Source organism: Paroedura picta, chromosome 6 (genome assembly GCF_049243985.1).
Source record: "Paroedura picta isolate Pp20150507F chromosome 6, Ppicta_v3.0, whole genome shotgun sequence".
NCBI lineage: Eukaryota > Metazoa > Chordata > Lepidosauria > Squamata > Gekkonidae > Paroedura > Paroedura picta.
In genome coordinates, this window is record NC_135374.1 from 85,391,103 (window position 1) to 85,415,739 (window position 24,637).

Below are 24,637 nucleotides of genomic sequence, written 5' to 3' on the forward strand. Positions count from 1 at the left end.
AAAACAGGCTCTGGAGCACGGGCATTGGATAGGCGGGATGTGTGTATTATCAACCAAGAGCTTCACATTCGTTTGCGGCGTAGTAAGACGGATCAATTGGGAAGGGGAAAGCAGATAATACTTACAAGAAATGAAGGGAGCAGAACGTGTCCAGTACATTGCATGGAGGAATACCTCAAGATACGTCCGGGTAGGGACGGCCCACTGCTAATTCATGGGGATGGGCAATATTTGTCTAGATTTCAATTTATGGCTGTCCTCCGAACCGCCCTTAAAAAGTTGGGCCTGCCTGCAGGGCAATACGGAACCCATTCCTTCCGTATTGGGGCGGCCACTCAAGAGGCAGAAAAAGGGGCTGTTCCGGAACGTATAAAAGCAGTGGGTCGTTGGAGGTCTGAGGCGTATCGGCAGTATATTAGGCCGGACCTTCTTCTTTAATTCTTTTGATTTTGCAGAACTGGCGTTGGCTGTCCCAAAGATATGGATTGTGGGACACAGCATCGTTTTCTGGGCTGCCCAGTATGCTGCAGAATCCGGATGGGGAGATTGCCTTGGAATGTCAGGACGTGTCCAGCTGCTTTGGAGAGGAAGGCGAGGAATGAGATGGCCGTTCTTGTTGGAAATGCTATCCGGCCTTCTGTATCGTATTGGTCATCCTGACTTGGTGGTCATCCAACTGGGAGAAAACGATTTGCCAGAAATGTCAGGCCAACAGCTGTCCAGAGTGATGTTGAGGGATTTGTCGATTTTAGCAAGTTGGATCCCGGCGACCGCAATACTTTGGTCGGCATTGCTGGAGCGACGAGAATGGCGAGGAGCACTGGCTCCAGCTCGAGTGGATCTTGCTCGGCGACGTGTTGAGAAAACAGTTGAAAAGTTTTTATTTGCTAGGGGAGGGGTTGTGGTTCGGCACCCCGATATTAGTTACCGCCAATGGGCCCTGTATAGGGAGGATGGCGTGCATTTGTCCAATTGGGGGATGGACATTTGGTTATTTGATTTGAGGCATGCAATATTGGAATGGCTGCAGGGTGGAGAGGTGGCGGGAGCTCGGGGTTTCCCCTGAGCTCTGTGGCGGAAGGTACGCTGGAAGCGGAAATTTTAGGTAAGAGCCAAGCTTGCGCGCTGGCTTACCTGTGAGACGGGGGCTCTCATAAGGGGCCGTGTGGATGCGGAGCCAGTTTTGAAGGCTCGCATTTCCGGGTGGTAGGCAAACCCATCAGAGGCAGAAAACGCCCGGCGGGTTTTTGCAGGTTGGTGCCACCCCCCGCATGTCGCAGAAAATCCGGGTGTAGGCTTGCGGCCAAATCACCCGTTGAGGGTCCTGCTGACAATTGGGGCTGCCTTGTGGTCGGCTGACCACAAGAGGGCGATATCCGCTTCCAGGTTTTGGCCACCTTCTCTTGTTAATAAACGGCTGTGGCCATTTTTATGCCAAAGAAAGTAAAGTAGTAGCGTCTTTATTGAGGTGCGTCTATCAACCCTGCAAGGCAAGAGCACCTGAGTCCTGGGCGAGGGGGCAGTTTGCCGCTGCGGGGGAAGACGCGGCGAAGAAAACGCTGCCGGGAAGCTGGGGGACTACGTTTCCCAGCTGCCCCAGCAGCGCGACGGCGACGGAGGCGAGGGGAGGGGCCAGGAGCGGCGCGGCAAAAGGAGCCGCGGGAAAAGCCCTGGCCTCTTTTCCCCTCAGCGCCTGAAGGGACACCCACCCCCCCCCCACCCTGATTTGGTTAAAAAAAAAAAAAAAAGTGCGAGATTGTTGGAGGTTAATACTGTTTTAAAACTGTCACAGCTGGCGGAAGGTACGCTGGAAGCGGAAATTTTAGGTAAGAGCCAAGCTTGCGCGCTGGCTTACCTGTGAGACGGGGGCTCTCATAAGGGGCCGTGTGGATGCGGAGCCAGTTTTGAAGGCTCGCATTTCCGGGTGGTAGGCAAACCCATCAGAGGCAGAAAACGCCCGGCGGGTTTTTGCAGGTTGGTGCCACCCCCCGCATGTCGCAGAAAATCCGGGTGTAGGCTTGCGGCCAAATCACCCGTTGAGGGTCCTGCTGACAATTGGGGCTGCCTTGTGGTCGGCTGACCACAAGAGGGCGATATCCGCTTCCAGGTTTTGGCCACCTTCTCTTGTTAATAAACGGCTGTGGCCATTTTTATGCCAAAGAAAGTAAAGTAGTAGCGTCTTTATTGAGGTGCGTCTATCAACCCTGCAAGGCAAAACCAAAGCACCTCCATAGGAACTGCTCTGCTTGTGGGATTAGGAAACAGACCCCAACACAATGCAAACAAATATGATTTTGGTTTTGCATCATTCAAACATTGCATCTATATGCTTGTTTGTTGGTTGATTTGGAAGTATATATTAGCAAGGAATGGTTAACTGGGCTACTTAGTATGGACGCATGTGCTTACCTCTCCCGCTCAAATCAAGGATACTTAAAGAGCCAGTTTGGTGTAGTTAGGAGTGCGGACTTCTAATCTGGCATGCCAGGTTCGATTCTGCACTCCCCCCCCCCCCGTGCAACCAGCTGGGTGACCTTGGGCTCACCATGGCACTGATAAAACTGTTCTGACCGGGCAGTGATATCAGGGCTCTCTCAGCCTCACCTACCCCACAGGGTGTCTGTTGTGGGGAGAGGAATGGGAAGGCATCAAAATCACAAGATGTCATAGTCCCATAGTACACGGCACTGGTCAGGCCACACCTGGAGTACTGTGTGCAGTTCTGGAGGCCTCACTTCAAGAAGGACGTAGATAAAATTGAAAGGGTACAGAGGAGAGTGACGAAGATGATCTGGGGCCAAGGGACCAAGCCCTATGAAGATAGGTTGAGGGACTTGGGAATGTTCAGCCTGGAGAAAAGGTGGTTGAGAGGGGACATGATAGCCCTCTTTAAGTATTTGAAAGGTTGTCACTTGGAGGAGGGCAGGATGCTGTTTCTGTTGGCTGCAGAGGAGAGGACACGCAGTAATGGGTTTAAACTTCAAGTACAACGATATAGGCTAGATATCAGGAAAAAAATGTTCACAGTCAGAGTAGTTCAGCAGAGGAATAGGCTGCCTAAGGAGGTGGTGAGCTCCCCCTCACTGGCAGTCTTCAAGCAAAGGTTGGATATACACTTTTCTTGGATGCTTTAGGATGCTTAAGGCTGATCCTGCGTTGAGCAGGGGGTTGGACTAGATGGCCTCAATGGCCCCTTCCAACTCTATGATTCTATTCTATGAAGGCGACTGTAAGCCGCTTTGAGCCTCCTTCGGGTAGGGAAAAGCGGCATATAAGAGCCAACTCTTCTTCTCCTTCTTCTAAACGTGTTTTAACAGGGACTGGCTCTTGTGGTTTAAGCACCCTCCCGTATGGCAAGCAAGCAAGGCTAAGCTTGGACCATGAGCCTTGCTTGTTTCCATCTTCCATTGTGCATCACTTTTGCCTGGTGCTAGGTGCTGTTTGGGTCACGGCTGGTCTTGCCCATATGAAAGCCCCTAGCTAGCCCTAAAGGAATGTGTCCTGTGGAAGAAAACTGCTTCCTCCAAGGAAGAGGGCTCAGCGCCAGTGGGAACAGGGCTTAGGATGCAAGCTCAAGACTACTAGAAAACAAAGGCCAGTTTCTAATTTCCCCCTGAACTGAAAGGAACTAGAAAAAGGAACAGTTACTGTGTGTTACTGTTAAAATAACGAGAGGAGCTAACAGATTTACTGTGTGCATGCTTTCATGAGACAGAGCACATCTCATGCGTCTGACAAAGCAGTTTTGGTTCATGGAAGTTTATGCTGCAATAAATTCATTAGTCTAAGATGCCACAAGCATCTTTATTATATTGGCTGCAGCTGGCTAACTTGTCTATCAACCTCTCACCCCTGATAATGCACAGGGAGAATAATTCAGGGCTGCTAATAAATAGCACTGTATTTTGACAGAATTGAACAGGTGAAAAATTGCTACTAAAAGAGCCAGTGTAGAATACTGGCTAAGAGTGGTGACTTCTAATCTGGAGACTGGGTTTGATTTCCCACTCCTCCACCTGCAGCTGGCTGGGTTACCTTGGTCTCGTCACAGTTCTCTCAGAGCCCTCTCAGCTTCACCTACCTCACAAGATGTCTGTTGTGGGGAGAGGAAGATAAGTCAATTGTAAGCCATTTTGAGACTCCTTCAGCTAGTAAAAAATGGGGGACAAAAACCAACTCAACTCTTCTATTATACAAAAGTCTGGTTTTTAACATGCCTTAACATTTACCTAGGAAAGGAGACACAAGATACCACCTTAAGGACTCATACATTTACTCACTTACTGTGGCTTAAATTTTCATGCATCTCAGAAAGTGACTCACAAAAGTTTTATGTGATAATAAATGCTTTAAACTTGAAGCTGTCCAAGTCCCTTTGTTATTTTGAATACAGAAACTAAATTAACCATATTCTGTAACGAGGGATGTTCAAATAAGAGAGCTTATTTTTTCCACAACATTAAGCTGAGTACATGACTCTAAGAACAAACTTTAGTGTGAGCAGATTGCTTGCACCAGATTGTAACAGGGATAGCTGTATTAGTCTATTGCAGCAAAATCAAACAAAAGTCCAATGGCACCTTACGGACAAACAGCAGACAAGCTTTCCTGAGTCAGCCATTTTAGAAGAAGAGCTTTTTTTTTAGAAGAAGAACTGTTCTTTACTACCGGAAGGAGTCTCAAAGTGGTCTACAATCTCCTTCCCTTCCTCTCTCTGTCACGGACACACTGTGAGGCAGGTGGGTCTGAGAGACTTCTGAGAGAACTGTGACTGGCCAGAGGTCATCCATTTGGTTGCATGTGAAAGAGCTGCCCTTAACCCAGACCCTACACTGGCCTCCTAAGGTGTCCCTGGACTTATGTTTCACTAGAAATATAGCCCATTGCAGTCCGAAATGCAATGGGCGCTAGCAGCCCCCAGGAGTGAGAGTGGGTATGGGGGGGGGGACTACCTGCAGTCCTTGCTGGAGTCCTGGTCTTTCTGTGGAGTCAGGCCGCCAGGCAGGGAGCCCCCGGCAGCCGCGCTCCGCGCGATTGCTGGGGGTTCCCTCGGGCGGTGGCCTGATGCGGTGAGAGGTGCTTTGCACCTCTCGCCGCGTCAGGCCGGGAGCAACTGCGAGCCGTGCTGTGCGCGGCTCGCAGTTGCTGAGGCTGGGAATCAGAGGGACCAATCGGCAGGCGCTTTGCGCCTGCCGATTGGTCCCTCCGATTGTCTGTCATGAGGAAGGGTCCAATCTGGACCCTTCCTCATCCCGGACACATCCCGCCCCAGAACACCTTACTGTTTTATTTAGTCCGTGGCGCCCACGGCGCCATGGGCAGTGTACAGATTTTGTTCGCACCAGAACAGCTGGTTCTGTTATATTTTCAGCTGAGGTAGGATGTGTCTCTGTAAAAGGTGCTCATGTATGCTATGTTTTTCTAATTGGCTCTTTACCTGAATATTTGAGTGCTATAAGCAAGGCTTGTTAGTGAACTGACCCTCCGGTGTATGATTGATAGATTTGTCCTTCCGGTGTATGGGACTTAAGCTGGCTCCCAACATCCACATGCACCACAGCTGTCACAACCTCACTCTTCCTTCTTTCCTGGGCTGGGTCTCCTTGATACAGATGCCAGGGGATGGGCCCCCCACTGCATCAAAGCGCTGTAAGATGGTTGGAGGCTCCTCTGCCTTCCTACAGATCATCTGTTACATGCTGAACTGCTGCTGCCTGTTGAAGTGGAGGAATTGGCAATCAACTGAGAGGTGTGTCGGGGGGACTCTGACCACCCTACAGTATTGCTGCCATGATGATGCAAGAGAGGCTACTGGGCCTGCAGAGACAGGGATGTGAAGGAATGGCACACAAAATCACTCCCCCCCCCCTTTTTTTAAACCCTCCATCCACTTGCCCCCTGGAGCTCTCCAACTCTGTTTTGATGCTGCACGGCCATTGTCCTAATCAACCATAGGTCGTAGGATGGCCTGCATTTATACAGCCACATGACACTGTCTGCTGCTACACGATAATGCAAGTTTATTGTGGCACCAAGTATATGTCAGCCTTCTATACCAACATACATCAGTCTTTTACAAGATGTTACTTTTTCTGGCACTCAGTCCAGACCATTGGGGACCAAAACTTTCAAAATATTCAGGTAGGAAGTGACAGTACATTAATTCTATAGTTTCAAACGTCAATGGGCTTATTAGTTTCTGCCATACAATGATAGCCTTTTAGGTTATTTGAAAAGATATAAGTGACACAAAGGAAATTGCATTCAGGTATTTTATGCAAGTTCTCAGCGCTTATTTCCCCAAATCACAGTTTCACTATCAACCCGTACAAGTTGCTGACAGAATTTTAATTTCAACATTCCAGGTTGGCTAACATGTTCGGTTTGGGGTGTTAATTATATGACATCACACACACACAAAAGATGAGGCTCGGGATGGATGATGAAAGATGCGTCTTTCAGTACCTTCTTATTTTGATATATAAAAAAGATTTTATTATAATAATGTACTTTCAGTTCTCATCTGCATTTTATTGGTAGGGAGTAAGTTACATGGACACCTGAACTGAATATAAAAAAGAATATACTTTTGCAAATTATATAAGAAAAGAAAGGCTTGACTAAAATTCTTTTGAAGAGCTGGGTTTCTAGTTCTCATGGCATCCCCACACATAATTTCATACATATGTAAAATCACAACACAGACACTTTTGTTGCTATCCCTCTAAGATAACTAGAGGTGGCTTTATCAAGAGGTGAGGTAAGCAAGCAACCCCATGTAGCAGATTGGAGAGTAACTCAGAATATTTCAAAGTAGTTTACCTTCCATGTTGTATCATCAGTTCCCTGTGGATCTTTATGACATGGTCATTTCTGTAGATGGTTGTGCCCTCTCTTCTTCCCAATGGATTATGTTCTCTTCCCTCATCTCTTGTCCATCAATGTCTGGTCTTATTTCTCCTTTTAGATTTCTCTAAAGTTTTGAACTTTTTTTCAGTTAGCACGCTCTTTTTTCTTTCCCTTTTCCAAGTTAAGAAAATCTGTACAACTTTAAGTGGAGGGGAACAATCTTCCCAAACTACAAAACGTACAGATTAGGAAATTTACATGAGTCTACCTGTCCCAAGAAGGTACCATAAGGGTGAAGCAGTGATCTGAGGGTACTTTAAATCCCCTCCTAATCATATGTGGGAAACAGTTAGATAAACAAAATGAGCAAAGGTTGAGAAAATCATGAGGAGAGGAGGAAGGTAAGACTCGTAACATGCTATCATTCTAATATGGATTGGGCACCCATGGCTGTTGTTTAAGGGGAAAACTGCAATTCACAGAATTTTCGGTACCATTCCTGGTTTAGTATTTTGTTTTCTTTTTGTGTTGGATGAAGGCATAGCATGTGGGTAATAGATGGAGGTGATGGGAGTAGCTGATGCTTAAAATCCAAGGGTGAGCTATTTCAATCATGAAATTTTTTATTTGGCACACTAATCAATAACCACTCTACACAGTTCCAAGCTCTGGTAATATGCATTTTTATTTGTATTCAGAAATACAAATGTTAGAATCAATCAAAATACAAATATAAATATTGGTCTAGACGCACAGCCTTACCTCTTAACACAAAAGTGCATGTATGTGTCTTCTAGGGGAAGCCTCCTTTCAACAATGAATATATAACAAATAAAAGATGGCTGGCTTCATCGGGCTGCTTGGGTCTGTCTGTGGACATTGCTAAAATGGCTACCTAGACTAGAATGATCTACTGGCACTAGTGCTACCTGTATTAATCAAGGCACATTGGGCACAGAAATTGACTTTCATTTTACTAGAACACCACAAGCTGCACTGCTATTAAAGGGGGCGGGGGTGGGGTAGGGACGAAGCTTTTTAAAAAAATGAGCATTAAGTAATTTTATTGACTAAGAAAGTTTTGTGTGGTAGTTCACTGATATTCCAAATTAAAATGAAGGCAAGGAAAATGAAATAGAGCACTTATACGTGTTGGAGATACCTTTGCTTTTGACTAGTTTACTCTAGTATCATAGCTTTAATGAACAACAACACAAGTAAAGCAACTGAGGGGCTAGATCCTGCAAATCCTCCACTGAAGAGTATTATCAAGCCTGCTCTCTGTGCCATTTAACCTTTGTGTGTATGTGGGTTCAATACATTTCATCTGTTTGCATCTCAGGAAAACAAAATCATGTATTGGTTTTCTGAACAAATTTCATATCTATGTCAAATGTTCAGGCTGGTGTACTGCAATTTAAAAAATGTGTATGTAGCATTTCAAGAGTTTAAGAGTTTTATGTCCTCTGTAATCAGGTTTTGGTAGTGGTAACACTGGAACTTTGCCCAGTGTTGCATTTTAAGTAAACAGGATTTCCTTTCTACTATGATGTCAGAGAATTTACTTTGACCCACAATATTGCAATAGCACATTTGGGGTCAAAGATGAAGAGATAATTCCTACAGCTATTGAACCTGGAAAGGCGCCATCATATCACTAAATGAGCACAGTAACAATCTGCCAAGCACTTCAATACTTGCCCATTTTATTCAACAGCAGTGTAATTGAGAAACTTTCTAAACTTGGCAGAACTTCCCATGTCATGTCTTATGGAGCTTTATATCTGTCATGTATTAACACGTTTTGTAATTATCAACACCACTTATATAGAAACTAGGGGCAAAACCCGTTGCATTTAGGAATACAATGGGTGCTAGTTGGGATGGTGGTGGCTCTCCCTCCCCCCAGGGCCTGGAAAGGCTGCAGGCAACTCACATGGACAGCTCTCACGCAGCAGGGATCTGCAGCTTCCGAGCCTTAGAGAGAAGTGGAAGGAGGAGGAGGTGGTCAGGGTGTGGTATGGAAGGTGATTGGCTGGCCACTGAACAGACTGGCAAGCTGGTTGGTGGAAGATGCATTCAGGGGCGGGACAGTTAAGCACTGAGTGGCACTTAAGCCATGAGACCAGCTCCTTCTCCAAGCCCTTACCAGAAATATTAAGTAGAACAGATGAGATAATACTTATCCTGTTCTATAGGTACATCTCTTGATTTTTATAAGATGGGATTGACTGGTTGCACTTCATTCGGAGGAAGGTGAAGAATAAGGAATAATATTGGCAAAAAACAAAACAAAAAACTAGAGGAACAGAACTGGGGTGTGAAACTTAAAGGAAGCCTCTCCCAATGTTGATGATAAGCTTCCATTTTTGGAACTGGGCAGGGCCCCCTAGAACTTTGACCCACAATGCCAGCTGTTTTTATATATCTCATAGGGATACCAAGACTTTCCCTAAGTCATGAACCTTTCCTTTCAGAATGGAAAGAAATCACTGACTGGAGGACATGGCTTTCCAGGCACAGGACAGCCCCATTTCTCTACTTTTGCTCCCAGTTCTTGCAAAAATGCAAGCCATTTTATATTGAGCAGATAAATGTTTGATCATCTTCATTCCTCTTACATTCACCCGACTTGTCTCTTATTTTATCCATCATCTCTCTCTGGTCCTGTTTATTCTTTCTTCCACTCCCATTGCCTATGTTTGTGCTTGTTTCTAAATGTCTCAGCAAGCAAGATGCTAGGAGATCCACCTCTGGATCTTCTCTGTGGTTTTAAGATCAAATGGAGGCTTCATGAGGTTCTATTTGGAATGAAGACTGTACCATAGGGAAGAAAGAATTTAACATTTGTATTCCCTTATAGTATTAAAACTGACCTTTCCCCTAGTTGGTTGGGAAGAAGCCCTCCTGTGATTTCTTCCATTTGTCTTTCTGTTGCCCTCCACCTTCTGATTTCAGTCCTTCATCTCCTAATGCTGAGTGTAGCCTTTATGAAGCAGATTTTAAAAGACTGTACAATGGGGACCACTAGAGAAAGTAAAAATATGAAAACTTTAAATCTATCGAGGAGGAGGATTTTAAAACCTCCCAAAGTTTGGGGGGGGGGTGAGATCTTGCAAGAGTACATTATGAGATACCAGCTGCCATCTCAAGGTTTACTTAGCCACTACCAAGATGCATTGTCGAGACCAGAGAGAAGAAGGGATTGACAGCAGCTGTTCTCAAGAGGCAGAGCAGTCAACTGTCAGTGATTCTTGGGACCACTGGCAGTGACTTCTGCTGCTGAAAGGGAAAGAAAAAGCTGGCTGGGGGGAAAGCAGGTGGTAAGTGCCAGCAATGTTTGGGCTGGGAGGGTGGCTGGCCAGTCTTGCAAGGGGAAGAAGGTGGCTGTGGGGGAAGGGAAGAATTCATGGTGGTGAGAAGTCTGAGAAAAGTGGTTGTGCAGGAGGAAGGAAGGGTCTACGTGGAGGGAGGTAGCAGCAGGAGAGCACTGAAGGAAAGAGGTAGGAAGGGGGAGAAGAAAGGTTCAGCAAAGAAGAAATACAAGATGGTGGGGTGTGTGTGGAAAGGCAGTGGCAACAGCAGAAGGGAATAAGAAGCAGAAGCAAGCATGAACCTTTGTTGGAATTTCCCACAGTTCTCTGTTCTTCCTTTCTAATATTCCATTGATGCAGTATATTCCATATTACAATTCCTCTCTTTAGCAATGTCTAATGGGAAAAAAGGATACCTAATGCAACACTGGTATTTTCAGAGTTATCCCTTTTCTTGTCCTGCTTTATCATTTTTCACTTGTAAAGGATGGGGGGAAATTGGATGTAATGGCATGCCGTGTGCTTTGATCCCAGAAAGACTCTGGGAAGAGCTGTAGGGCTGTACTCGGCAATATATTCTTCAGAACATCCTATTTGATCCTGATGGTTTTTATTATAATACCATAAATGCATCCCAAGTAGCCAGTTTTCCAATGAACTGAGGACCAAAGTACACATAGCCCTGGAATGATGTGACTAGCCCTGACATACAGCCACATTCAGACCACTGGGGAACAGAGAACTGATTCATGTCTCCTTGCTACTATGGGTTGCTTTACATTCTGGTCAGGAAAAAAAAAAGATACATACCCATATTCTTTCTGTCTTTTCCCCTAGTGGGACTAAAAGCAGTCTGTGAACCATTTAAATCAGATGAATGATACCTTATATGTCCTTTGGTTGCTGCTTTTTAAGGCCAAATAATAAATCAAAAGTTTCAGTCATGGAATTCTAGAGTTACATGCATTTTGGCACAGAATGGCCACAAATCAAATTAAGTCTGAGATCCCTACAATGATTAGTGAAGGATCTCCCTACAATGATTCTTGGATTTACCTATATCTTCCTTTTGGCATAAGAAGAAAACATAAATATTATATGATTATATGATTAGATCGGGGATACGTGAACACCCATCAATTCAAGTCTCATCATGTTTATGAATTGTGAACATGGAGGTAAGTTTTCTGTGATCATTTCCAAGGTTCAACAATTCTGTTTGTGGCTGTTTGGCGGGTTGCTTCACTGGCCCTGTTCACATGCTACAGTGAACACATATTCAATCTGCAAATACACTTGTTTGTAGGAAAAAGCCAATGAGTGTTCAGTTTACAACTAAAACTGGAGATCAGTACTTTAATAAATGTTGGGTTTCAATCTCACATTCAGTTGTCTGTTGAATGTAATATGAGAATTATTGAACAAGAACAAACAAGTGTACACGTACATGGCTTGTATGTGCATTCACCGTAACTTATGAACGAAGGAATTGTATTCCGTCCTAATCATACACTACAGTGCCACTAGTATTTTGCACATGCATGTTCACATGCAGCTTGTTTGATATCTACTACCCCCTGCCCTTTCTGTATAGCTGCTCCACTCACCAGGCCATTGGTCAGCCAACTGAATCAGTCACAAATCATATCAATCAGTGATAAATAAATGCTATGCTTTAATAACGTCCTACTCTTTGGTGTACATCAAAATAGGCCCCCGTGACTGTAATGGCTGCTAATTTCCTACTTTTGCAAAATCCTGATGCAAATCTTAAAGCAGGCTTCACGAGTTTTCAACAAGAACCAAACAGGCTAGATGATCAGCTGATATCTGATATATACCTTTGGACACAGTAAATTCAACTGTTGAACATGCTTATGGAGAAATTTGCAGCATCCCTAGTTTAGATATACAGAGCTCAAAGCGAACTCCAGATTAAGCACCAAAGATTGAGCACCACAAGGAATGCTTGTAGTAATTATGCTGTTGACCACCTGTATGTTTCAGGCTTGAAGAGACAGAACACTAGAATCAGCACTAGCTTAAGATCTCTCTTCTGCTTATTAATGCATAACAGTCTAACTGACAAGACCATCTAGCATACTAGTAGTTTCTTGTTCTGATAAAACAAAGTATATCCTAACCTACCAGACAATGAAACATTTCTAAAAGATTTCTTTGTTTGATATTACACAGCAGTGTACCAAAATGTTCTGTTCCTGATCCACATAGAGGAGAAATCCTACCAATGAATAATAAACAGTGCAATCATGTGCAGGGCTACACCCTAAGGCTATTGAAGTCAGGGGGGTTATGATAGTCCTGGAAAAAAATATGAGTCGGAAAACCCCTGGTTTAAGTCTCACATCAGAGATGACTTTACTTGGTGCCTTTATGCAAACAATAATACTGGCCTACATTGCACAGTGTTAATGCTACTAACTCTTTCTCTCCTACTCAGTTTGTAGAGGTTGTCGAAAAGCATTATGATAACCAGAAATGAGCATTGAAACAAGCTTTAGAAAATCACCACCGTCTTACTTGCAAGATGAATTTAATGTATTCTTAAGTGATCCTGAGAGAAACATAACAATTCATGTGATGGATTCAAGCAAGAGCCATCAGGTCCAGTATGCTGTCTCAACAGATTCTGTTTCCAGTGTTACTATGGTACACATCTCTGGAAACTCCCCTGCACATCATGATAGAAATGGTCATCATCTATTCCCATCTCCCAGTTCTTGCTATTAAGAAGGATTCCTTTAGTTGTCATTGTTAGGCCAGTCTAACTAATGACCAACCACCCCTAGTAGCTTTGGGCAGATTATCAAAGTTTATTAAAGATGATGTAGTTCCACATTAACCATTTCTGTCTTGCTGTTTTGGTTTTAGTGAACCATGCTGAAATTTTTGGGAATGAAAAAAAAGAAGTGACGTCTGTGCTCCTTTGAAATAGGACTGAAAAGGTCAGATGTCCACCTTCTTTCTTTGCAAAGACTTTTCTACAAGTCTGTTTAGCTGAGACTTTAGCAATGATAAGGTTAATGATGAGGGCTGGAGGCACTGTGATTGTTTGTGGATATGCATCTCGTTTGTAGGAGAAGACAGGCTAACTAAGTCTGAAAAGAAAAAGGAAGAAGGCAGTTGGGTTGATTCTAATTATAGTGCTCTACAATGTGCTCTGTAAGAATATCTGAGTTTACAAAAGGAAAAGCTGTAAAGCTGGGTGAGTCAGATACTTGGAGTAAGTTGAACAGGCAGCATACATTGTAGAAAGTTTCTTACTCCAAGTGATACTGGTCCTATAAGATAGGGGTAGTCAACCTGTGGTCCTCCAGATGTCCATGTACTATAAGTCCCATGAGCCCATGCCAGCATTTGATGGCAGGGGCTCATGGGAATTGTAGTCCATGGACATCTGGAGGACCACAGATTGACTATCCCTGCTATAAGATACCTGTTCTACAGTAATAAGAGTAAGAATCAATACAGAAACTGCAAGCATGATGTGGATACATTATCATCCAAAAGATAAAGGAAAATGCTTCTTTGGATATAAAAAGGTATTTTAAGCAGCCCCCCCCCCCCAATTTCCAGCTCTGTTCATAACTGGGAATAGTAGCTACTGAAAATCTGAATAGGCTAAGATTTCCGAATTAGCCATTTAAGACTAGAAAAATTTAAAGATTTTTGATATAATTAGATTAAGATATTTCAAGGTCTACACATTTAAAGAATATAGTTTGATTGAAATTATTTTTGTGCAAAAACAATGAAAAGGATCTAGTATAGTTCTATTTTTTAATAGGCCTTCTTAATGAAATAAATGTGTGCTTTTTCCACAGCAGCTACAGGGCACCCAGAAAAATGGTATAACTGCTACTGATACAGGTTAGTGAATTAGACCTGCACATCCTCATACTTTGCCATGTAGCATATAGAGACACGAAAGCATGGCTGGATGGTTTTGGAGAATGTTCTGAAACTCTAGCATTACCAGGTATGGCCTAATTGGATCAGTTGTGACATGGAAGTTGTTTCCCATGAGGTTAGGCACTATGGTCACTATAGGCCCTGGTTTCTCCTGTTTATGTTGGTAATGAGCTTTAAGCTGGAGGTCATCATCTTCCTTTCTTGTGGTGAGATGTGTCATGAAAGTAAGAAATATTGCATTATCAAGTGCCCATATGCTTCATTACGTATTTCTTTTACATTATTGAGCCCTGTGCAAATATGAAGCGGACAGGTGTATTAGTGAGGATGCAGGTTTCTTAGTCAAATAAACACAGAGGAATTCTGAAAATAAAAGCAAAGCCATACCTCTGGTTTATTCAGATGTACTGAAGGCTAACAGCATTTTAACTCCGAGTATAATTCTCTGGGACACAAGACACTTAACTGTTATCCTACTGAAGACTTACAGAAGAAGTGCTTCTCTAGAATATGGTTTGTAAATTACTGCCAGAGTGTCAGATCCACAGAATACTGTAACCTGTAATAAACTCACATTAGTTTAAATGTGAGCAGTAATGGATTTTTATTTGCCTTAGAAACAGGAAAGAGGCCTGATGTTAGGAACCAAGGTTAAGATAAACAAGACCTGTGAGTTCTGTAATAAGGAGAGTGCTTCCATAAAGTTCAAAGTGCTTAACAATTGATCCCTTTTGCACTACTGGAAAAAAAGACTATTAGTTGGCAACTGATGTCAGACTCCGTAACAGAGAGAGCTTCGACATTCACCTCCATGGCAGACAGAGCAAAGAAGAAAATGTGGGAGGGCTCCTTGCCTGTTTTAGAGATATGTAGCTGAGCAGTTCAGAATTCCTATGAAGTTTTGCCTTTACGACTCAGTACAACAATTGGTAGTATAGTGGAGATTCTGAAAGTTCATCATTCATAGCCTTGTTAAATTAAGAATGAAACTACACCTGTCTATCCTTAGTAGAAGGAAAAAATGAATTTCCTACTAGTCTTCATTTGTACTGGTGGTTCTAGGTAGGGGGCAGGCAGATCTACCAAAATTCCACAATATATTTAGAAAGCTGATGCATCACATAATAAAACAACAGCTTTGGTCGACCTTGGGTGCAAGGAAGGGTCTAGCAAACCTCTGGGATTGTTAAATGCTATACTTACATTCAAAATGTTCTGCTCTTGATAAGATTGCAGGCTTTTTAACCTTCCCCTTGCTGGATCTGAAGGCTTGGACTCTCAGTGGTGCCTGTGCTTGACTTGTTGTGTACTCAAAGATCTCTGAGAATGGGAGAATGCACTAAATGCCTGGAGAAAGGTTAGGATCTGATGGAAAGCAATAACAGGTGAGTTCCTTCCACAAATGTTTCCCTACCAGATGCCAGGGATTCTATTTAAGACAGAACTGTATACCATATACAAACAAATCAAGGACTTATGCCTTCAAGGCTACCTTTAAGGTACAAGAGGAAGGCATCCTAAGAAAAAAGGACTAAAGAAAAAAGAATTAGAGATTATTTTCTTGGTCTCCAACACTGATAAATATCAAAATGGTTACAGGGAAACAGCTTCCTATGTTAATCTAATTGGCAGGAACCAATACAGGCATAGTAAGATCTAAAGTCTCAAAAATCTACCATGATACACCCTAACCTTTATCTCCTTTTGTAAGCTTCTTTGTGCAAAGAAGGTCTCCTTATGGCACTATGGTGAGAAAATAGGACCTGAGACACAAATCCCTAAGCCATACACTTCATAGACACTCCAACCAACTTAAGTGTTGTGCTTGTTTCATAAGATTGTACAAATAGATAATAATGCAATTTAAAATATTAGTTGTTTACACTTTGGTGGAACTATGGGATGGCACTCACAGAAATCCAACTAATTTGTTTAGATGTATTACTGCTACAAGTTAATAATTTAATCTAGTCTTATAGTTGACCCCCTCAAGTCTTATATTAGTTAAATTTTCATAAATAGGAGTTTTGAGCCAGTTGCCACAATAGAGACACAAAACAAAGAGACTAGTAACAAATTCTACATATTCTCAAAACAGAAAGAAACAATGTTAGACAAAAATAATAACATGTTTCCCACAGCTCTAAACAGCAAACTACTAATAGATTCCCATTTTCCATCTATGCTGACAGAAATGAAATTACTAACTCACTGAAAACATAATGGCACTTCTAGTTTCAAAACATTTTTGATACAGTAAGTATGATCAGGACATATTTTTAGGTCTCATAGATATCAGTATAAACCTATGGTTAACTGACATCAACAAGATCTAACTAAAGTTTGGCTGAGTGGTGCTCCCTCTTTGGAAGCTAATTTAAATTTGAAAAATCACAATACCACCTACATATCTATACTGAGTAAATTCACAATGTTTGATGATTCAAGGGATCCAAGTAGAGATAGGGAAGAAATCTGCAAGCCATGATTTCATAAGAAAGAAACTGAAATAAAAATAATTCAAATCCTGGACATATTGGCCTGTGCTTCCTTATATCCATACAGTTTCCAAAGCATCATTTCACATAATTTCACAAGACAGGAGAAATGGGTTGTGTGAATGTGTATCAAATTATACTACAGAGTAAAATCTTTGCCACTCAGGCATTCCAAGACTTCTTTTAGATAGGTTTTTTTGTGTTCTCTCCTCTAATACTACATGGTGTTTGGCAAAAGAGGATCTGCAGTTGAAATAATTTATTACATCCTTAATAACAGATGGATTTTTTACAGAATTAATCTTCCAAATAAGGCACAGAGTTGTCACCAGGTCACAATAAATAGCTAAGAGTACTATTATCACATAAAAAGAGACTGTATATTTTATTTAACCAGGAATAAAACGTATTGTTGATTTACAGTGCCATCCTAAATTACTCTTCTAATCTCACTGACTTAAATGGATTTAGGTATAATTTAGGACTGCATTGTAAATAAGCAATGTACTTTATTCTACTTTATTAAAATCCAATGCACTGGGAAGAATATTTGCAGGATCTGTTACCTTGTTCAGTTTGCAAACTTACTTGCAGTATTAGCTTACTTTCCTATTATTACCATTTGTAACAATAGCTTAGGTGATTTCTACCTTTTTTATTATTTCTGTAGACATTCTGTATTTCACAAAATTATAAGAATCCATACTTATACATGACAAAAGGCCAAAGTCTACAATGGAATTTGTTTTTGAATAATAATAATAATAATAATAATAATAATAATAATAATAATAATAATAATAATAATAATAATAATAATTTGGCCTGAGACTAATACTTCAGTATATTTCAAGGCAGGGTTTAATGAAGTGCACTACTATGATCTTGATCCAGCCAGTGAATTAAATTTCTTTGCATTATAATATAACCAAAAATAAAAATACAACAAACCATTCTTTGGGACCTTATGCTGGAATCCTCTATATGTTCTCTGTTTCTATTTCACAATTTCACATCCTATTTGTGAAAAGTTTTTAAAAATAAAAATTCTCTTTAGGACTAGAGAGTAATTTTACTTAAAAAAAACCCAGTATTATAGAGATCCACTACTTGTGGATCAGTTTTTATTTTGAAAAAGGAAATTAATTTCCCTCTAATTTCTATACTATTTGTATCATTATGCTCTTGGGACTCTCTCTGCTTTTGTTTCCTTTCAAATTAAAAGATACATAACAATATGAAAATGTACGGTATTCAAACATTTGAGAAAAAAAATCCATTTGGGAATAATCAATACTCCAGACTGACAGAAAAAGGCATATGATGGTATCGATAGTACACTTTTGAAAATGCCATTCTATCCAAAGTCTGTGAAACATCCGAACAAAGGAACAGTGAAACCTTATTTTTAAAAATGCAGACATTGTTGATACATTTATATCTGCAAATCTTTCTGGAAAAGTATATGGGTTTGCCAAAAATGAAGCGTTTACAACACAAAAAAATGACATTTTTCAGCAATCTTATATCTGCAACATGTTTTCCAAATACAAAACACATTTCTAATTTAAATCTATTTGTTTCAAAATAATACTTCCCAATACCTAAGTACTTCCCAAACTCTGTTGTTTAAAACTGAACCTCTATTGCAGCTTCTTTAAAAAACAAAACAAAACAACCAGACATGTATTCACACACATACGGCTGCAACTGATTTGCAGTTATGAAAAAGCTCTATTTCCTCCAGAAAGTACTTCTCAGTCAGGGATTCCAATTTGTATGGAATCTCCTACTTTTCAACTTCCACATTCATTTAAATGAAGGAATCTAATCTATAAACTGAAAAAGAATGCATATAGAGATGATTGATCTCTCCAGTGGAATGAATGAGGATCCCTTTGTGTCCAAAACATTGGAGTTCATCTTTTAGCTCAGGCAGGACTCTGAATATGATTTGGATCTGGATGGATCAAATAGAACAGAAAGTGCTGGATCTACAGTTTTTTCACTCTAAAGTGTATGGGAGTAATTAAATTGCAATTTGCAATTAATCATATCCTTCTAGTGCTATTCTATAATGACTTCTATGTCCTATCAACTACAATCTGCTATGCTATCATAAACAAGCTAAGCCTTGTCAAGTTTCAAGTTCCTAGAAATCAATTCATTTCCTGCAGTATTTGACAATTAGAAGTAGAATCATTTAAATGAATTTTAGGTAACATCTGTGTTTATTCTTGAGAGAAGCAAGTGCTGAAATTTGCAAATTCGCCTCCAAGTTGACTCTTATAAGTCAATTCTGTGGCTTTTCAGAGGGTGGTGAAAAGCTCTAGGAGAAGTTGATAGTCTCCTGGATACCTGCACCAATAAGGGTTGGTTCGAGCCCCCCTCAAATAGAAAAAACTGTATGAATGGGAAACCTATATGGTACTTGCCCATAGCTTCTTTGCCTGAGTGCTACATAACAATCTGAAACCCAGAGAAAACAGTAAATGCTCCATCATGTACAAACTATGGTGGTTAACACAACAGAGACTGGTTTATTTAGCAAAAATCGTATACTTGAAATCAATACTTTTTTTCAGGCAAAGGAATAAGTAACACCTTCTCCTTCTTGGATGAGAAAAGGCAAGGTGACCTTTAGACTTGAGATGAAACTGGCTGTGTCCTGTACTTCTTCATGTCTGCCATCCTCCTAAGAAGTGTGAAAACACAGTTTCCTTCACTGCTCCTAGAGATAGAGGTATCCAACCCAGTACACTAAGTTGAACAGCAGGAAAGATGTCGGGAAAAAGACCCTTGAATAAGAGTCTAGTTCTAAGATGTCTATGTGTATCCGTCCTTTCCTCCATGAGCCTGATTTACATTCTTCATAACAGCAGAAAAAGCTTTGACAGTCCTTCCCATCCAGACATTCATAGATACAATTGTCTTCAAATTCTTGCCAGTACATGGCATTATTCAGTGCGATGACTGTAGGAGGAGGTCTCATCTCAAGTACAGAATAATTCTGTGGAGAAAAGGAGAACAGAAAGGACTATACCTTGGCTACTATGGCATCACCTGAATTTTAGAATGCAAGCCATAAATGTGAACTAGACATGCTTGGTGCAGCTTTCCTGGAAGCGTACCACTTGGGACACTTATTACTGTGGGGCAGGGCTGTTTGAGTGCCTCCTCATTAAAATAAATCGCCCATAGGAAAGCAGTCTTAGTTGGTTCCTGTGTTGTTTCTACATTGTCTTTTTATTTGTATTACTAGTATCAAAGTCCATTTTAAAAATGGGCTTTGAAAGGGGCGGCAAGCAGAAGGGTGTGAGAGGGTAGGCGCAGCTCCCTTTGGCCCGCAAAGCAGGCTAAAGGGAGTGGAAAGCCCCCCCAGTGGTGGCAACAGGGCTTTGCGGTCCGCAGGGAGGCTGCAAACTCATCCCCCCCAGATCCCTCCCAGCAGGAGTGTACCTGTGGGCCGCAAAGCCCTGTTGCTGCCTCTCTCCTCGTGGGCAACAATGGAGGCTGCAGCTACAAGGCTTTTAGCAGGCAAGGAGGGAGGGTGGGAGCTGAAAGGGGGACAGCCAATCAGGGTGGACCTGGACAGGCAGGGCCCCTCGCAGACACAGTCTTCTCCCAGGAGGCTGTTTCCCAAATATAAAAGGGAGCAAAATAGTGTTAAGGATTATATTACGGGCTTCAAGCCAAAACAATGATACGATTTTCTGAATTGTTACTATTTTATGGTTAGCCAATCTTTTAAAATGGGAACAATGAACAACGAAGCTGCTTTAAACTGAGTCAAGGGACAGTCTTCCCTACTTTGTCTGGCTGTAGTTCTCTTGAGGCTCAGGATAGGTGTTTCATTATCACTTATTACCCGAACCTTTTAAAAGGAGGTGCTAGGGACTCAGGCTGGGGTCTTCTGCTTGGCTAGCAGATGTTTTGTCACTGAGCCACAACCCCTCTTCTAAATGTTAAAACCTCTGCTCTAGAGTCCTGTCAGCTCAGGGAATAATCTTTCTGTTTGTATTGTTTTTATATCTTATATTGTTACTAACTGTACATATTAGACTTTCTTAAAACAGTATTAACCAATACATGGCAAAAAAGAAAATGGTTACAAACGGTAAGGTCAAAAGGAACCTGGAAATGCAAACAGCCAGACCCTGTATGCTTCTGAAGGTTTCCAATGTCACTTTCCAACTACAGCTCATTGGACTGCACTGAATAATGGTCATGTGAATCACCCAGCCTTCAGGAAGCAGCATGGGGGGAGGTATGGAATGGACGTGGAATGGGGTGGAAAACACTTGGTGTGCCTACAGAACCAGAGACATCACCTTCCATGTCCTATTTAAATAAGGATCACAGCACAGCAGCAGTGTCCGTGGAGGACCACATTCATGATGTAATAGTTGGTGCCTTTTGAAATATTGGACCATCCGCCAAAAAAGAAGAGCCAAGATCACACAAATGATCCTGGGAGTCCCTGCATGAATAGTCAATTCATACTGAAGTTTTCTGTGCAGTTGGATGTGAGTATTTGAGAACAGATATATGTTTCTATTTTAAATAACCACACAGGACATAATCTAGCAGAAGTTGAATTGGAAATTGTTAAATATGTGCTTATCCCTCTCCAATAGACAAGGCGCTTAACTGGGTTATATTCAGTTTTAATTAATAAGCCCTGCATAGTTAAAAGTTGAACATCATGTTAATATTAGATACTAACTCAATAGGCACATTTATTATGAGCCATCAACGTAATCCTTCTTTGTACCTTTAACTCTCCAGACAGAACAAAGCATTCTAGTTTTGGGGAAAATACGGTCTCTGCTCCTTCATTTTATCCCCACAACAACAATCCTGTGAGGTAGGTTAGGCTGAGAGACAGAGTGACTGGATCAGTGTCACCCAGTGGGCCTCTTTGGCTAAGTGGGGGTTCAGACCTGGGTCTCCCAGGGCCTAGTCTGACTCTCTGATCCCTTCCCCAGAGTTGGCTCTGGTGTGACAATGTAATCCAAACTTACCATCATATGACCAAAACTAACATCCGGTAGCTCAAGAAAAGGAAAGGAGAGAAAACAAGAAGGTAAATTTGATACGAAAGCAGTCATTTTGTGTTGTATATACAAAGCAGAGTAAATAAAAATATGAAAGATGTATACATTTCCTTTTTAATAGACTTGTTCAGTTCATTTGTATCAGTAAGATTCAACAAAAGATGGCCCCTTGAATTTCATTGGATGCATTAAAATGTGCTAAGCTTAACTTAAATGGGATTTTAAAATATTATGTTTTCTGTTTGGGAAGCGTTTCCCATTACTTACTCCCCATCTTATATTGGCATGTGAGAAGATAAAGCACAGCCCATAATCCTGGGGTGTACTGCTGAGTCTTTAACTTGTCTGTGCCTTAATTACATGCACTAACACCTATTAGCCCAGGGGTAGTCAAACTGCGGCCCTCCAGATGTCTATGGACTACAGTTCCCAGAAGTCCCTGCCAGCAAATGCTGGCAGGGGCTTCTGGGAATTGTAGTCCATGGACATCTGGAGGGCCGCAGTTTGACTACCCCTGCCCCATCCCATATAACTTAAAAAAAAGTTTAGACATGTCGATAGAAAAGTGACTCGAAGCAGCCATTTTGTGCTATAAAATTGTACGTGGGGCAACAACTGTCCAAAGAGGGAAAAAGCCCTCTGCATTCTCATTTGTTGAAAACAATTATAACATTAAACAGTGGTTACAATTACATTAAGATCCTGATAGCTCCCCATAAGAGTGTCAACTGTTGGTACAATGCACTATATTCATAGCATTCGGGATTAAAGCAGGCAGTCTCATTGCAAAGCAAAACAAATGCTTCCCATCTAGCCAGAATACTACATGAATATCCACCGGAGGGTGGGAAACAGTGTCTGCAAATAAGTGTTTTGGACATGCTGTAGCAATTAGCATATTTTTTACTTTTTGTTCTGAAATTGGCTTATATTAAATTATATATATTAAATTGGTTGAAATGGCTGCAACCTTGGTAAGGGAACTATAGTTTATCTTTGCTATCCTCCCCAAGGGTGACAGTATCTCTTCCACCAGTGAGCCCTGACCTTGATTGGCTGGGCAAGGCTAATTCTGTCCGATTGTGGAAGATAAGCAGGGCTGACCTTGGCTAGTATTCAAATGGGGGACCTCCACGGAACGCTAGGGGTCATGATGCAGAGGAAGGAAATGGCAAACCACCTCCGAACATCCTTGGTCTTGGATCTCCTGGCTACACTCTATATGCCATACAAAAATCAGTTCCAACATTGAGGGGTTTGGATTTAGCCCTGCCTCATTCTCCATGGAGGAGAACAGAGCACAGTCTATTACAAAGGTGCTGCAACCTTTTGTGAGAGGAAACTTAGCCAGCAACCTTCACTGCAGATCCCAGTTTATTTTCTTATATACGGAGAATGCAGAGGGAGATGTGGTTGTAAAATATAATCTCTTTACTGAAGGAAACATATTTGCTCCTCTCTCCTCACAGCACATTCTCTCACACTCAGGGTCAAATACATTTTCCCATTCAAAAGGCATGCAGTCCAAGGTTACTAAATTCAGGCTGTTATCTCAGCATTGTATTCACTGATGCTTCTCAGTTTGATAATCTTGTTTTCCCCTTATATGCACTCAGTTTTAACATTAGGGAACAGGCCTCTGAACTCCTGTGGTATAGTTTATAATATAGTTTATAAGGTTAAAAGTTTTGAACAGAGCAGCACTTCCATGGATTCTTGCTGCCCATGTCTTTTCCTGAATGAACATCTATCTATTTTTGATTCCCTGCCACCAAACAGCACTCCAGCCTTATTCAAGCATTCTGAGTAAAAGTACAGAACATCTGTGGTGTGTGTATGTGTGTATGGGGATTGCAATTTTGCTAGGAATCATTTCTGAATTTCCGACAAGAAGTCTGCGTAAGTTTTAGTCTGAGGCTAAATCCTAGCACTTGGTTTTATAAGTATCTGGATTCCTTCTCCAACCTCCCAAAGTATACATATCTGGCCTCTGAGACTTGGTGTGTGCAATTAAAGAACCATGATTAGGGAACTGGATCAGATTTTGTTTTTATCACAGTTAAAACACAGATGCTGGAGGGGAAAAATAGTAAAAAAGAGACAGGGGATAAAACAACCCTACACTCTCTAGTCCTGGGACTTTGCTCTATCAGAATTTATGAACTAAAAAGGAAATCCTCAAATTGAATCCATGGGAGTTTGGAGGGATCCAATCACTGAAGTTTATGTAAACCACCATGAGCTGGCTGGGCTGAGAGTGGCAGTATAGAAATTTAATAATAAATAAATAGACAAACTAAACTTTGGGCATCTTCACATCCTTAGATCACATCAACTTTGCTTCCATCCTCCATGCACTGAGTTTACCACTTTTAAAGTCAGAGAATCCCTGCTCAGTTGACTTGCAGGAGGGCATTTTGGGCTCAAGGAAGACACACATTTCTGTTGGCTTAAACAAGGCCACAGATTTATTAACTCCAGCCAGAGTGTTGGCACATCTTGGGAGAGGGGGCCTGGCTTGTGGTCTGCCAACCACAAGAACCCAGACTGCAGCAGTGCCCTGGGGAGCCCACACTGGTTCCTTACTGGGAATGCAGGTCCCCTTGCCACTGGGATCCACCCAAGGGAAGTGTCCCACTTGGGGTACCAAAGAGGGCACAGACCTCCCTGGCCACCTGGCATGGTGATTCCTATGCCTCCCCTGTTTGGTTGGTGCCTGCTTGCATCCTGTCACCCCAAACCACCAGCTGTGACAAACTCACTACCCAAGGCCCATAACTCAAGCCAACATAAACATAGCATTCAAACCAACATAACAGGGTGGGAGGGCGGGAAACTCTTTTTGTAGTGGCTCCAGGGTGAAAGGAGGAAAGTTCCTCCCTCTCTCCTCCCAAGGGCAATGCATCATTGCACTGTGCCCACCTTGTGCACAAGTAGACACAATGTCCAATGTGTCTTCCTCTCCCTGCCTCTCGGCTGGGTCAAC

General features: G+C 41.9%; 1 protein-coding gene across 7 annotated transcripts in view; it reads right to left on the reverse strand.

Annotated features, from left to right (window-relative positions):
• Positions 1–9,217: 9,217 nt before the first annotated feature.
• GABRG3 (gamma-aminobutyric acid type A receptor subunit gamma3) overlaps positions 9,218–24,637 on the reverse strand; it is a 402,032-nt gene continuing 386,612 nt past the window's right edge. For 5 of the 7 annotated variants that reach the window (XM_077343427.1, XM_077343428.1, XM_077343425.1 and 2 more), the window contains 2 exons: positions 21,619–21,648; positions 9,218–19,604 (listed from right to left, as the gene is read on the reverse strand). In XM_077343427.1, coding sequence (XP_077199542.1) covers positions 19,326–19,604; positions 21,619–21,648 — 309 coding nt within the window. In that variant the 3' untranslated portion in view covers positions 9,218–19,325. The remainder of the gene's footprint in view (positions 19,605–21,618; positions 21,649–24,637) is intronic. The other 2 variants (XM_077343429.1, XM_077343426.1) reach the window with 2 other exon arrangements.